Raw genomic sequence first — 15,143 nt, 5'->3', positions numbered from 1 at the left:
GTGACTGATGATCAATAAGTAGATGACGTTAAGGTGCAATGCAACTTAGGCAGGAAAGAAACCCACGACGAGCAAAGCAAGGACGACGTCAAATTCACACTAGCACTGCCAAAAAGGGAATCGTGCTTACCTGGCTTCTGCTGGTGGCTCACCGAGCATACTGCTGACTTCAATGACTTCTTGCGGGTACTCGAGCACAGCGTCCGCCCAGCCCCGCGTGGCCATCACCTGCAGGTGGTCCTTTATGAAGGCGACGGCAGCCCTGGTGGCGTCCGGGCACGAGTGCCTCACTGCCCTGACGGCCGTCGCCGCTGCGGTCTCGACGACCAACTGCGAGATCAGCTGACGCTCGCAGGCAGCCTTCAGGCCCGACAAGCCGTACTTGTCGGCCACTGAGAGCAGCTGGGCGGCCGTGTCTGGCAGCTGGGGGGCCTGCAAGGTATACGTGTAGGCGACCAGGAGCTTCAGCACCGGGCCCTCCACGTCGTCGATGCTCACCTGGCCGCTGCTGGCCTCCAGCATGCCGTGCGCGAACATAGCTTTGAACACTGGGCTCGCAGCTGCCAACACGGCCCTGTGAGCCGCCACCCTCGTCTCGCCCGCCACCAGCGTCACCAGGGCGCCGTCACCCCCGTCTAGCAGGGCGGCCAGGGCCTCGGTTGTGGTGTTCTGAACCTCCGTAACTGCCGACATGGTGGGTGGTCCTGAAACACAGTGCCACTGAGCAGCCCTCACACTGCACCCTCAACACTTGTACGAGGCGCATGCATACCTGTATGAAACAACAGCTGTTAAAGTGTTGTCCACCCTAAATCAAATGCAACGTCACCAGTTTCCTTCAAATGACAATGGTCCGTACTGCTTCGTGATCACCTAAGGTTTGTAACTACCAGCGTGGTACTATGATAGACTGCTTTCACCTTCTAGAAATGTTATTGTTCTCAGTCAAAAGATGGTTTATTTATGTCATAGCAAAAAAAATGGCAAAGCAACAAACTTCCTTCAGCACTAAAGTTACAGGACTTATATTTAAATCTAAGCTCGTGGCACCTCTGAGAAAAATTTTCTTCCTCCTTATCTCAGGTTCCACAGATCAGTGACACATCAGAAGCAATGTACATGTAATGCAGAAATCAGTTTCCTTGGTGAATGTCTCAGGATAGGCACGATTAAACTTGACAGGCCATCGTGGCCGAGTGGTTCTAGGCGCTTAAATCCGGAACCGCACGCCTGCTACGGTCACAGGTTCGAATCCTGCCTCGGGCATGGGTGTGTGTGATGTCCTTAGGTTAGTTAGGTTTAAGTAGTTCTAGGTTCTATTGGACTGATGACCTCTGATGTTAAGTCCCATACAGCTCAGAGCCATTTGAGCCGTTTTGAACCACTGTAAGTCTAAATTCATTGGTATGTTTAACTCTCCTTTGAACAGATTGATATCTGCGTCTTCTTTCTTCAGAAAAAGATGCAGCGCCCACCTCCGTGGTAAAGAATGCTGCATAATACTATCGTAAATCACGTCGCCATTTTATCCGAATGTTGCAAGCTATGGTGTACCGAGGTATTTCCAGATACGTCATGGCTAAACCAAAGTAAGCTCCATCACAGCTCCAACAACACTCTTGACTCTCTTGGTCGTATGAGGGGGCAAACGACGGAGTCAGTGAAATAGTTCCACACACTACAGTGTAGCTGGTTTCCTAAATTCAGACAATTGGGTTTCGCGAGCACGGCGTCCACTTTTTTCGAAACGTGCCGAATCAGCATCTCCATTCCACCAGCGTAAGACGTCTGCCGGATCGTTACGGTGTTAACAGAGTGCCTAAGAATTCGTCCCAAGGCTTCTGTGGCGGCCGCTCGAAGTGGATGGAGACGCCGAGGCAGTGCTGCACAGAGCGTAGCGCCGGAGGTCAGCGCAGGGTCGCAGGCCAACACGTGCACTGCAGGCTTCTGGAAGCCACCCGACCAACCCAAGTCTTCCTTCCCCATCCCTCGTCAGTTAGTTGGACACTTGTTTCCGTTTTATATAGCTTTGCGGTTTTTTTCGCCTCCCCATTCCAAGTATGCACTCAATGTTATAGGCTCAAAACTTTGGACACTGGCGTTGTAATCGCATAATGAACGACTTTTCACTGTTGTTTACAGGTATTGTTACCGTATTTTCCTACATCCAAGTGCTGCTGCATGTCAATAAACGAAGTTGTAAAAGCTGTAAAGCCGTTTACATTTCCATACAGTCTTCGAGCATCGACATGTTCCTCGTCTAAGAAACAAACGTCATTGTCTTATAAATCTTTGATGTATCCCGAGATCAGTGGTGTAGTATTCTACTTTATTGTGACACTCTCAATGCGACTGTAGTTTACACTGAGCTTTCGCAGATTCTTTCACTCCAACGGTTTTCTAGGTATTCACAAATTTGCCAAGATACTGAGCGGGATCGTGTCTGAATTATTAGTAGACAGAGGGCCATGGTCCCGATCACCTCAGCATATTTTGGAGACACAATCTTCGTGCGTGTCTGCGCCGTGTAACCGGCAGAGAAACGTGTGTGGAACTCAAGTAGTGGACTGGATATGCAGGGCGCGGCGGTGAGACACTCTGGACTCACATTCGGGAGGACAGTGGTTCGACCACACAGCGTGCAGTGGTCTGCAGACTAAGGGCGAATGCGTGGACGTGGCTGCTTGTCATTTGTGTCTTCTGCACGGGTTTTCTGTTTGATGTCCACCCACACAGGTTTTTCTTCATGGAGTCTCAAGAGGAGTGCCGTGATGGTGCCCTAGAAGAGTCATGACCTTTAAGGTAGCCCTACCGGTCTTCATTACCGAATGTTTCACAAATTGCAACAGGTATTTAGCTGTCTGTGTGTCGTTTCCCAGGAAAACCATGAGGAAGTGGTCTCATTTCGTCCATCATTAAAGTTGTTTACAAGCTTTCCAATGAGTACGACGTGCATTAAACTATTTTTCAATATTTATATTATTTCCAATGGTGGTGATGTTTTCTTCTTCAGTGCAATTTCCGTGTGTGGGTCACACAAGTCAGAAACGATTTCACGGTGCCATCAATTTGGAATCTTTACAGTCGCCTCATCAGTATTAATTGCAGACTTCATTCTTTTTCCATCAAAATTAGAAATTAATCAGCGAAAGCACTCGACGCCCTCTGTAAGGTCTTTTTATTAATGAGAAAACATTTGACTGGGCTTTTGATATTAATATATCACTTTCTTCCACCCCTCACAGGCGTTTTTGATGTGATGGGGCCTTCCACTGTAATTCCACATATCTGATGGCATCTGGTCTTTATCAACCAACTGGTCCAGAAATAGTCCAATAATCGACGAAACTAGTTTTTCAGACAGCATTTTCTGAATAGACAGCCAACTATGGTCCAATATTTCTAAGACAATATATCGTACTCTGGATAGATTGTTAGGTAACAATGTCTTTCTTAGTTGTTCTTAAGAGGGGACTTCTTTCCACGTCGTTGACTAAAATGAAAATTGCAACTCGTAATCTCTGGTTCAGGAAATAAATTTCCAGCTGATTGGAATGGACATTAGCAATTTCCAGAGTCATTATGTGAGAAGCAGGGTTCCATCCGAGCACATTTTTATTTGTTAAGTAATAGTAAATATTAGGACTATGTAGTATGTATCAAATAGTGAGGTGCATTCTGACTCCCAACATGTACACAATTGTCTTATTATTCAAACGAACTGTTAGTGGTTAAATTGTGCTGTAAGCAAAATTCTGCCAGGCAGCTTCCCCTTTCATTCCCTTACTTCAGTTCTTTTCTCCGACAACTTTTCTTCCACTTCGTATTCCGACTATCGATTTCGAGTGCCGCATCACAAGTTTTCATCTCGCTTAACGATCTGACCAATTTCTTTTCTCTCTAAAAGCATTTCCTTAATCTCTTCGTCATTTTCGGAACCTGCTGACGTGCAGGCCAGTACTTCTGTAACTGGTTTGGCTGTGTGTCTGTCCTGGCTGTGGTAGCGACTTCACTGTGCAGCTCAGATAGCAATAAGGTGTTAGTGTTTTCGGCCGAGAACGATATTAAACAAATTTCCAGTGACCTCAGGGAGAAATCTAGGGAGGAGCTATTCTCAAACACACGCATTTCTTGCTACCAGATGCCGAGACGAAGACAGGCATTGTGAAGAATCTAGCCACATCAAGATCAAGGACCCAGATTAAAATACATAAGCACAATCCTCGTCCAACTGAGCTACTTATAAAACTACGGGGGCATTCGATCTGCAACGCTACACTTTTTTCTTGGCCAATTTCTGTTGGGAAAATGCGAAATTTGTGAGACATCGTGGAATATTCCCACTTCAGCCCCTACAGCTTCATGAAATTCCAACAGCTGACAGCACCGTATGTAGCCTCCAAAATGGCGTCCGTAAAGGAGGTGCGACCCAAGCAGAGAGCTGTCACCGAGTTTCTTTCGGATGAAAACCAGAGCATCGGAGACCTTCATACCCGCTTGCAGAATGTCTGAGGCGATTTGGCAGTGAACAGAAGCACCGCGAGTCGTAGTGCGAGGTGTCTGTCAGCGTCAGAAGAGCTTACTGGTGATCAACGCCTGGCCTAGCAGCGCCATCGTCGCAGCAGGGTTGTGCATATCTGGCCGACCTCCCGCGTGTCGGCCAGCTGCAGACGGCTGTGACTCCTGCGATGTGGGAACGTGCTCTCATTCAGGGTGACCGGTGGATCACTCAGAGCTGAAGAACCCGCATCTCGCACCTTCCGACTTCCGCCTGTTTGGTCCAACGAAGGATGCACTCCACGGCAAGCAGTACACGGATGACGGCAGGTCACTGATGCAGCAAGACGTGAGTGGCTGATCAACTGTTTACTCACTCTATCAGTTTAATGAAAGAACCAGATGAAACTGGCCATGTCAGCTATATGAACACTTTTTCAACCACTCTCTGGCTTTGCAATGTAATTATTACGAATTGTCATCTTACATCGAAAGCGTAGCTTACCACGTAGCTGGGAGGAGAGCAGAATTTTGGTTCTCACGCTGGCACAGCTGATTTCAAAAATTTTTACCTAAGGGACGACTGTGATGGATTCATCTACAGCATCAATTTAAACTACAACCAGAAGTACACGTCCATAAGATCTAATTGTCTGGAATTTTCTTTCGTTTCATTGCAACAGATTTCTGACTAAATAAAAAGTACTTTGGAAAATAATTATTTCATAGTGTTTTGGTTATTAAGTGTTTTGCAGGGTCTGAGGACATACGTTGAAATTTTATGGAAATTAAGTAAATCTATGAGTAAGAACATTTCTTGTGCAGCAGTAGAATTTTTGGCGTATGCCCGACTTAGGTTGATTTTGTAAAAGGCAGCCAGAAGGGTCGTTGAGTATTAAATCTGTAAGTAATTTATGTTGCGGAATGGAATCTAATTTTGTCTTCATTAAATTTTATTTTGTTTCGGAATTACGTGATTTCTCGTCTAAATTACCTGCAGTAATCTGATTGGCTGACATTAAAAATACCTGAAGTATACAAGTGCTCGAAATGATCTGATTGGCTGTTTAACACATTAGCCAATAGGAATTAAGCATATCCCGTGAGTATAAGTATGGCTTTGTGCCTCCGATCTAAGAGTCGATTAAGTCGTTCGGGAGCCACCTTCTGGTAAACGCCTGTGTTAAATAGCGCTGATCAAATTTATTCCAAAATAAAGAAATTTGCGCGTTTTATTGCTTCTCTTGCCGTTGACAAGAGCGACTACAGTACTGAATATTTTGTGAAAGCTTGAGATTTGAGAGTGATTTATTTTAGGAGATATTTGCATGTGAACATTTTATTTCGTACACAAACATTACGCGGCGTGTTTCGTGCAGATTACGAGACATTATATGCATTATAGGAATGTTTCTATACTGAGTCTGGGTGAGTGATTGCACTGACTTTTGTTTTCAAGGTTTATTGGAATGCCGCAATTGTTAAATCAGCCCAGAATTTTGCCATTCTGCATGCTTTTCGAGGAGCTAAGGACTGCACTGAGTGCAGGTGATTTCCGGAGGAGACAACATTCCATAAAACCACATTTAGAAAGCCTGTAGAACCAACGTCGTAACTCAAATCGTATTGCTCTTGCACATATCACGAAGGCAAGTTTAGACTGATTACTGCACACATAGAGGCACTTTAATGGTTCTTCACACACCCCTGGACGTTAATGGACCATGAGAAAGTCCTAGTAAGTGATACGATGGATGTACCCACTGCCATGCACTTCAGTCGTTTCAAGGGTGTAGATAAGTGAGACTCAGTTTGGGAGGAGGAAGAATCACACTTGATCTCTTAAGGGACTGTAGCTGATTGGTTCCTCCAGTAAACATAAGGGCCTTGCTGCTCTCACATATAAACAACTCGGGTAATGCATAACGAGTCCGTAATTATGAGCAATACATCTTCCATCTGCGGTAACTATAGACTTTGCATTACTGTACTGAAACTTCCTGCAGATCTGAAAGGAAAATTCATAACTTAAAGGTCGTTAAATACTGGAAGAAACCCATAGTGTGTGGCTTTTTCAGTCCTTATTACGACCATGTGCTCCCTCTGAACGTCATCACGTCACCAGCGCACACAAATGCAACTGCGAGGATACATAAATGGACGGCTGTGTGTATCAAACGTCGGTTTTCGTCATTTGGTTTTTTTCCCTGTATGCAGACATCGTAAAGTGACCAATGGGCAGAATTACTCACAGAGTCAGTGCCCATACTGACACATACGATGAGTTTCATTATGCACTTAGTCGGGGAACTGCGATTGTGCAACACTATTGCATTGTAGGTAACATGTGAGACACTTCGCCTGGCTAAGAACCAGGACGGCCTTCCTGCTGAAAAAGACACACGCGAGATTCTCCTGTCCTCCGGCAAAGTGGCTCTGCTTCCCCACTCTAACCACCAACCTCCGAAAACCATGCAGTCCTTAAAGGACTGTTTAAAACCTGTTACTGCCTCAAAGTCAGAACCCATATCAGTAAAGAGCCGTCGAATGACTAATCAGTTGAGTGGAAAAAGCTAGTGAAAAGTCGAGAGGTATCGATTACATTTATCAAATCACCACCAAATGTCTGAAGTATGGCAAGCTGCAATCATTCTGGAGTGTTATACATGTGAGAAACAGATTTCCTCTGGAAAAAATGAACAGCAGCTACTGCACCTTACAAACACTTTTCTTTTGCAAACTTCCAGCATGCTGCAGTACCTTAGGGCAACAACTACTATTCATCAGTACATAAAAAACCAGCCCAAGTTGCAAATTTTTACTTTTTATTCATTCGATGACCAGTTTCGAGCCGAGACCAATTTTGAAATCGTCGTAACATAATCGGAAATGGGATTTCCGAACGTTTCAAAAATGTACTACGAACATTTTTGACATGTTCGTAAATGCTATGATTTGGAAATGGGTCTCGGTCCGTAATTAGTCATCAAATAAATAAAATGTAAAAATTTGATACTTTGACTGCTTTCCATTCTACTGACTTTTTTGCCACAGACTTTTTGGTCGTAAGTTTGTCATTATAATAAATGCCTCTGAAAAACCTACACGAGGCAAAATTCTAACTTCAATGAAAGTCAAAGAGAAGAATCGTTAATCTCACGATATAATCTTGATTCAACTGCCGATGTCAGTTATTTGAAGTACACACACACACACACACCAGACGTAGTCTTGCCTCAGCTGGGTTCCGCGAGTTCCGGAACCTGTACAGAAAAATGGAGTGGACAGCAACATGAACCTCATTTCCACCCTTTTTATTGCTCATGAAAGCCACACATTGCATGATGTACCACCACACAGCGAGACCTTCGGAGGTGGTGGTCCAGATTGTAATACCTCCAATACCCAGTAGCACGTCCTCTTGCATTGATGCATGCCTGTATTCGTCGTGGCATACTATCCACAAGTTCATCAAGGCACTGTTGGCCCGGACTGTCCCACTCCTCTATGGCGATTCGGCGTAGATCCGTCAGAGTGGTTAGGGGGTCACGTCGTCCATAAACAGCCCTTTTCAATCTGTCCCAGGCATGTTTGGTAGGGTTCATGTCTGGAGAACGTGCTCGCCACTAGTCGAGCGATGTCGTAATCATAATGGAAGTCATTCACAATATCTGCGCGAATTGTCGTCCACCAAGACGAATGCCTCGCCAATATGCTACCGATATGGTTGCACTATCGGTCAGAGGATGGAATTCAGGTGTCTTACAGCCGTTACGGCGCCTTCCGTGACCACCAGCGGCATACGTCGGTCGGCCCACCACATCATGCCACCCCATAACAGCAGCGAACCTCCACCTTGCTGCACTCTCTGGACAGTGTGCGTAAGGCGTTCAGACTGACCGGGTTGTCTCCAAACACGTCTCGGCAATTGTCTGGTTAAAGGCATATGCGACACTCATCGGTGAAGAGAACGTGATGCCAATCCTGAGTGGTCCATTCGGCATGTTGTCGGGCCCATCTGTTCCACGCTGCATGGTGTCGTGGTTGCCAAGATAGACCTCGGCATCGACGTCGGGAGTGATGTTGCGCATCATGCAGCCTATTGCGCACAGTTTGAGTTGTAACACGACGTCCTGTGGCTGCACGAAAAGCATTATTCAACATGGTGGCGTTGCTGTCAGAGTTATTCCGACGCATAATCCATAGGCAGCGGTCATCCACTGCGGCCTGAGCGAGGCATGTCATAGACAGTTCCTCTCTCTCTATCTCTCTCTCCACCCCCCCCCCCCCCTCCCTTCCATGTCCGAACAACGTCGCTTTGGTTCACTCCGAGACGCCTGGACACTTCCCTTGTTGAGAGCCCTTCCCAGCACACACGGAAACTACATACAACACGAGCCGTGTACCTCCTTCCAGGTGCAATGGCTGGAACTGATTGGCTGTCGGACCCGCTCCGTCTAATAGGCGCAACCCATGCATCGTTGTTTACATTTGTGGATGGGTTCGGTGACGTCTGTGAACAGTGAAAGGGACTGTGTCTGTGATACGATATCCACAGTAGACGTCTATCTTCAGGAGTTCTGGGAACCGCTAAACTTTTCGCGTGTGTGTGTGTGTGTGGGGGGGGGGGGGGGGGGGTAGTAGTTACACTCACCGCACAGAGAGCTCCCATGAAAAGTGAGCCATGGTAGGGCAATGAAACAACGTTGAAACATTTGTTAGGACATGGGGAAGAGTAACAGTGCACAAACCATTAAAAATCGCATTTTAATTTCCACATGAGAGGGTAAACGTCGTTAATTGCGTTCAGTGTTTGCATTCCGCGTTACGAACTTCGGTCAGTGTGGAGACGGTGTGCATCGGCGGCAGCCCCGTCAGCTCGCCACGCCCTGCCCTGGACACGCGCGGCCCCGCCCCCTGCCTGCGGCGCCACGGGCAGTGCTGACGCGGCCCGCGCCACCGGCGGAGGTGAGGCGCGCCGAGTCACAGCCTCCTGGGCGCTACGGACGTGCGTACACGCACAGCTGTCTTCCCGCCCTGTTCTTCTCGTAGCTGTTCAGTGGTCCGACTGTGTAGTTCGAGAGTGCATGTTGCTGTGTTCGCTCTCTGCAGAATCCGACTTGCATTCCTGTAATTTCGTCAGTTTTCTTGTTTTCTACGTGAGAAATGTCACGTCGCCGTGGTTGCACAGATAAAGAAATCCTGGATATGCGCACTAAGAGCGACGGTGAGTGTGAATTATCTGACGTTGCTAACAGTGATGGGTCTTCAACAGAATCTCGGAGCTGTAGTCCTCAGCCATTTACGTCAGAGGGGAGAGCGAGAATTACAGTCAGCAGTTCCTCTGAATCAGAGGAGTCAGAAAGCGACAGTGAAACGGTTCAGAAAAATGCGCACTTACGTGACACGTTTGACTGGAATGAAACCGATTTCCAGCCATTACACCATTACTTCGATGACGAGTTCAGGACACAAATACCAGATACTGACCCAAACATTCATTTTTTGTGATATTTATGTCTCAAGAACTTTCAATTTATTGCAGACGAAACAAATTCGGTTTTACGTTTACACCAGAGAAAATACTACTGAATCTTAATTCTCCTGGGCCGGCCGGTGTGGCCGTGCGGTTCTAGGCGCTTCAGTCTGGAACCGCGTGACCGCTACGGTCGCAGGTTCGAATCCTGCCTCGGGCATGCATGTGTGTGATGTCCTTAGGTTAGTTAGGTTTAAGTAGTTCTGTTCTACGGGACTCATGACCACAGATGTTAAGTCCAATAGTGCTCAGAGCCATTTGAACCATTTTTTTGTCAATTCTCGACTGTCAAAATGGAAAGACACTGGATTTGAGGAGATGTATCGTTTTGTTGCTGTTTGCCTTCTAATGGCGCAAGTTAAGAAGTTAAAATTAACTGATTATTGGTCCAGAGATACACTTTTGAACACACCAGTTTTCAGCGAAATTATGTCCCGAGACCGTTTTTGTCTACTTCTGAGAATCTTACACTTCAGTGATAACTCTGCGAGTACTGGAAGCGACAGTCTATTGAAAATTAGGGCTAGTGTTGGCAAAGTTCGTAAGACATTTCGTAATTCATGTCGCCCACATCACAAGATTTGTATAGACGAAAGTCCATTGCTGTTCGAAGGACGAATATCTTCTAAGCAAGTTACTCCAACCAAGCGAAGCAGATTCGGAACAAAGACATTCGGACTGTGTAACTATCACAGTGGGTGTATTTTATATTTGGAACAGGGTATGTCAGTGACTGGCTGGTACCGCAGCCGGGCCTGCTCCTCTGGCTTCACATCGTGGAACAGCCGCGTGTGGCACTGTTCGTGAGAACAGGCGTAACATGCCAAAACTGCAGACGAAATTAAAACGAGGAGAAACTGAGTTTAGGTCCACTGACAAGGTCCTTGCTATCAAGTGGTGCGATACGAGAGACGTGTACATGTTGACCACAAGTCACACAACACGAATGGTTGAAACAGAGAAGACTGACAAATACTGACGAAAAAACAGAGAAACCGCAGTGTATTGTAGAGAACAATTCGAGTATGGGTGCAGCTGACCGTTGTGACATTTAACCGAGCACAGTGGAATCAGCGCGTAAATGGTGTAAGAAGTATTTTTTTCACATTCTGGATTTGTGCATTCTAAATGTTCATGCTCTCCACCGGTGGTAACAGGGCGAAAACTGGCACCAGCAGAGAGTCACCTTTCTCCCGTAAGGGAGATGGTAGAAAAATATGCTACAGAGCGGAGGAAAGCTGGTAGGGGAAGGTACTGCGATGACGAGAATCCTCTGCGATTCACACGGAGGCATTTCCCGGCTGTTGTGAGTGAACATTCGCAGGAAAGTACGCTAATGCGCAGTTTGCACGGAACAGTAAGTGCGCCGGAAATTAGAGACTGATGCAAAACTTGCGATGTTCCATTACGCGTTGCACCCTGGTTTGAGACTAATCATACAAAGAAGCATTACTCATCATTGGGAACTAAATCTGAGAAAATTTATTCACACTTCTGAATTAATCACTAAAAAAAAGGCAAAAATGTAAGAAATATACACCTATTTTTATCTCCGCCAAAGCCCGGTAGATGCAACAAGAGTAAAATTATTTAAACGAAGCCTGACTTCTTCATATGTAGCAGTTTACTGGCAAATGAACGGACCCATTGGTGATTGAGATGGCGCAATATCTGTACTGTGGAAAATGTAATTACGCCGAGTACATTGCGGCAGTATAACAAAACCCTTCCATTAATCTGCATACGGTACATTTAAATTATTAACACGTAACATGGACACATATTCCTTCATCCTTAACAGTACAAATGTGTATCACACTTGGTCTACTTGTACAACAAAACACGTTTTCCATAACTGATTTAAACGCCTTCGATCAACGAGAAACAACACGCCAAAGTCAAAACTGTTCTCTCAGTGCGATTCTTCTTGCTACTTTGCCTCTGTTGTCGGTCAATACTGAAAATTAAACTCTTGGTTCTAGGGAGGGTGAGGGGCTTAAAATTTGTTGTTCGAATGAGAATGGCTTTGAATCATTAATAGGAAACGGTATTTGAAAAAGGAGTGTAATACACCCTGCTTTCATCTTTTCATGAAAATCAACATTTTTCGACTAATTTGTGGATTATTGGAAAATAGTAGGGGAATAAAAATTGTTATTCCTTATCGTTGTGCAGTCAATCTATTGCACTCTAAATTTCATTTTCATCATGCGTTCACACTACTAGACATGCTAACCCGAAGTTTACATTGTTTTCGGGCATGATTTTCGCGCCTAACTTTCATTCCAGTTGTACAGCTTGGTATGTTCTATGGAGCACAGTTATATTTTTAGCAAAATCGGAATGAAAATACCGCATTTGTGACGTTTTTACTTAATCCTCAATTCTGTGCTTAATTCATTCAGTACTGGAAAGTGCTTTGGAAATGTAACTTTGTATTTAAGAACCTTTTGTTGTTAGGTTACTACATGCCAAGTTTCACGTTCGTCTTAGCATTAGTTCAGGAGATGCAAGAAGCCAAACTGAAATTTTTTCGGGTGCCTAATTTTTTGGCCGATTTACCTACAATTTTCTCGCTGAATATGGCTTGTAAAGTTCTTTTCATTATTGTTCTTAGGAGAACGCATAAAGTTGTTCAAGATGGTCGGCCAAATTTTATTTCTTTACAAAAACGATTGCCCGAGATATTACAGCTCAAAGTCGGCACAATTTCACGCTGGCTCTGCACGGGTCGTATTCAGCCGAGAAGTGTTCAGCACAAGGCGGGTTGGGCACCGCGGGCCGATCCGGTGAAAAAGCTGCGTGCGTTAGTTCCAGTACGTCTGGGAGCTCAACAGTCTTTTCATTTCTCGGGCCAAATAACTTCACTTGGCTCCAGGTCAGTTCTGTTGGGTTCATACTGTAATGGTACAGTAAGAAATGCAGCATTGGTATGCTGTACGCGATGCTGTGAAAATGATTGTTATTCATGTTTCCACGACACACATCTGTGGCATAGAACAACGGACACCGTGCAAATAAGGAGAATTTAGCTTTTCATTTTTGCACTGAATAATTGTTATGTTTTCTTAATTCGTTAACTGTCTTTCATAAAATATCGATAGTTGAGAATTTATAATTGAAATGAAATTTTGCGTGCAATATGCAATTAAAAACATGAAGTTGTGCATTATTCATAAAAAATGATGAATTTTACAAATACGAGATGCAGGTAATTCAAATTGAACGAGAAAAACCTGCCCGAGGCAGTACTTGAACCAGTCAACCATGTATTGCAATAAATCACCCAGCCATTACGCTCCGCTGTACATACACTTTTAGTTACGTTGTAGCTGTATGTGACAGTCCCTCGGAAAACTTCAAAGCCGATTATCTCTGAATTTATGACAAACAGCAAGAACAGCCAATTTATCGGCACTTCTTACTTTCGTTTAACGTAACCATGAACCATGGACCTTGCCGTTGGTGGGGAGGCTTGAGTGCCTCAGCGATACAGATGGCCGTACCGTAGGTGCGACCACAACGGAAGGGTATCTCTTGAGAGGCCAGACAAACGTGTGGTTCCTGAAGAGGGGCAGCAGCCTTTTCAGTAGTTGCAGGGCAACAGTCTGGATGATTGACTGATCTGGCCTTGTAACACTAACCAAAACGGCCTTGCTGTGCTGGTACTGCAAACGGCTGAAAGCAAGGGGAAACTACAGCCGTAATTTTTCCCGGGGGCATGCAGCTTTACTGTATGGTTAAATGATGATGGCGTCCTCTTGGGTAAAATATTCCGGAGGTAAAATAGTCCCCCATTCGGATCTCCGGGCGGCGACTAATAAAGTGAACGTCATTATCAGGCGAAAGAAAACTGGCGTTCTACGGATCGGAGCGTGGAATGTCAGATCCCTTTATCGGGCAGGTAGGTTAGAAAACTGAATAAGGGAAATGGATAGGTTAAAGTTAGATATACTGGGAAATAGTGAAGCTCGGTGGCAGGAGGAACAAGGCTTTTGGTCAGGTGAATACAGGGTTATAAATACAAAATCAAATAGGGGTAACGCAGGACTAGATTTAATAATGAATTTAAAAAAAAAATAGGAGTGCGGGTAAGCTACTACAAACAGCATAGTGAACGCATTATTGTGGCCAAGATAGATACGAAGCCCACACCTACTACAGTAGTAAAAGTTTATATGCCAACTAGCTCTGCAGATGAAGAAATTGATGAAATGTATGAGGAGATAAAAGAAATTATTCAGGTAGTGAAGCGAGACGAAAATTTAATAATCATGGGTGACTGGAATTCGAGAGTAGGAAAAGGGAGAGAAGGAAACATAAGTGAATATGGATTGGGGCTAAGAAATGAAAGAGGAAGCCGCCTGGTAGAGTTTCGCACAGAGCATATAGCTAACACTTGGTTCAAGAATCATGGAATAAGGTTGTATACATGGAAGAGTCCTGGACATACTAGAAGGTATCAGACAGATTATACAATGGTAAGACAGAGATTCGGGAACTAGGTTTTAAATTGTTAGACATTTCCAGGGGCAGATGTGGACTGATCACAATCTATTGGTTATGAACCGTAGATTAAAACTGAAGAAACTGCAAAACGGTGGCAATTTAAAGAGATTGAGACCTGGATAAACTGACTAAACCAGAGGTTGTACAAAGTTTCAGGGAGAACATAAGGGAACAATTGACAGGAATGGGGGAAATAAGTACAGTAGAAGAAGAATGGGTAGCTCTGAGGGATGAAGTAGTAAAGGCAGCAGAGGATCAAATAGGTAAAAAGACAAGGGCTAGTACAAAACCTTGGGTAACAGAAGAAATATTGAATTTAATTGATGAAAGGAGAAAATACAAAAATGCAGTAAATGAAGCAGGCAGAAAGGAATACAAAAGTCTCGAAAATGAGATCGACAGGAAGTGCAAAATGGCTACGCAGGGATGCCTAGAGGACAAATGTAATGATGTAGAGGCTTATCTCACTAGGGGTAAGATAGATACTGCCTACAGGAAAATTAAAGAGACCTTTGAAGAAAAGAGAGCCAGTTTTATGAATATCCAGAGCTCAGATGAAAACCCAAGAAGGGACAGAAATGTGGAGGGAGCATATAGAGGG

General features: G+C 44.9%; 1 protein-coding gene across 1 annotated transcript in view; it reads right to left on the bottom strand.

Moving 5' to 3' along the window:
• Positions 1-338: 338 nt before the first annotated feature.
• LOC126426534 (speckle-type POZ protein-like) overlaps positions 339-15,143 on the bottom strand; it is a 34,432-nt gene continuing 19,627 nt past the window's right edge. Inside the window, exons 2-3 of the mRNA XM_050088437.1 lie at positions 383-704; positions 339-342 (exon numbers count right to left, since the gene is read on the bottom strand). Coding sequence (XP_049944394.1) covers positions 339-342; positions 383-693 — 315 coding nt within the window. The 5' untranslated portion in view covers positions 694-704. The remainder of the gene's footprint in view (positions 343-382; positions 705-15,143) is intronic.

The sequence above is a fragment of the Schistocerca serialis genome, chromosome 11 (assembly GCF_023864345.2).
Source record: "Schistocerca serialis cubense isolate TAMUIC-IGC-003099 chromosome 11, iqSchSeri2.2, whole genome shotgun sequence".
Lineage (NCBI taxonomy): Eukaryota > Metazoa > Arthropoda > Insecta > Orthoptera > Acrididae > Schistocerca > Schistocerca serialis.
This window is presented reverse-complemented; position numbering and strand designations above follow the sequence as displayed.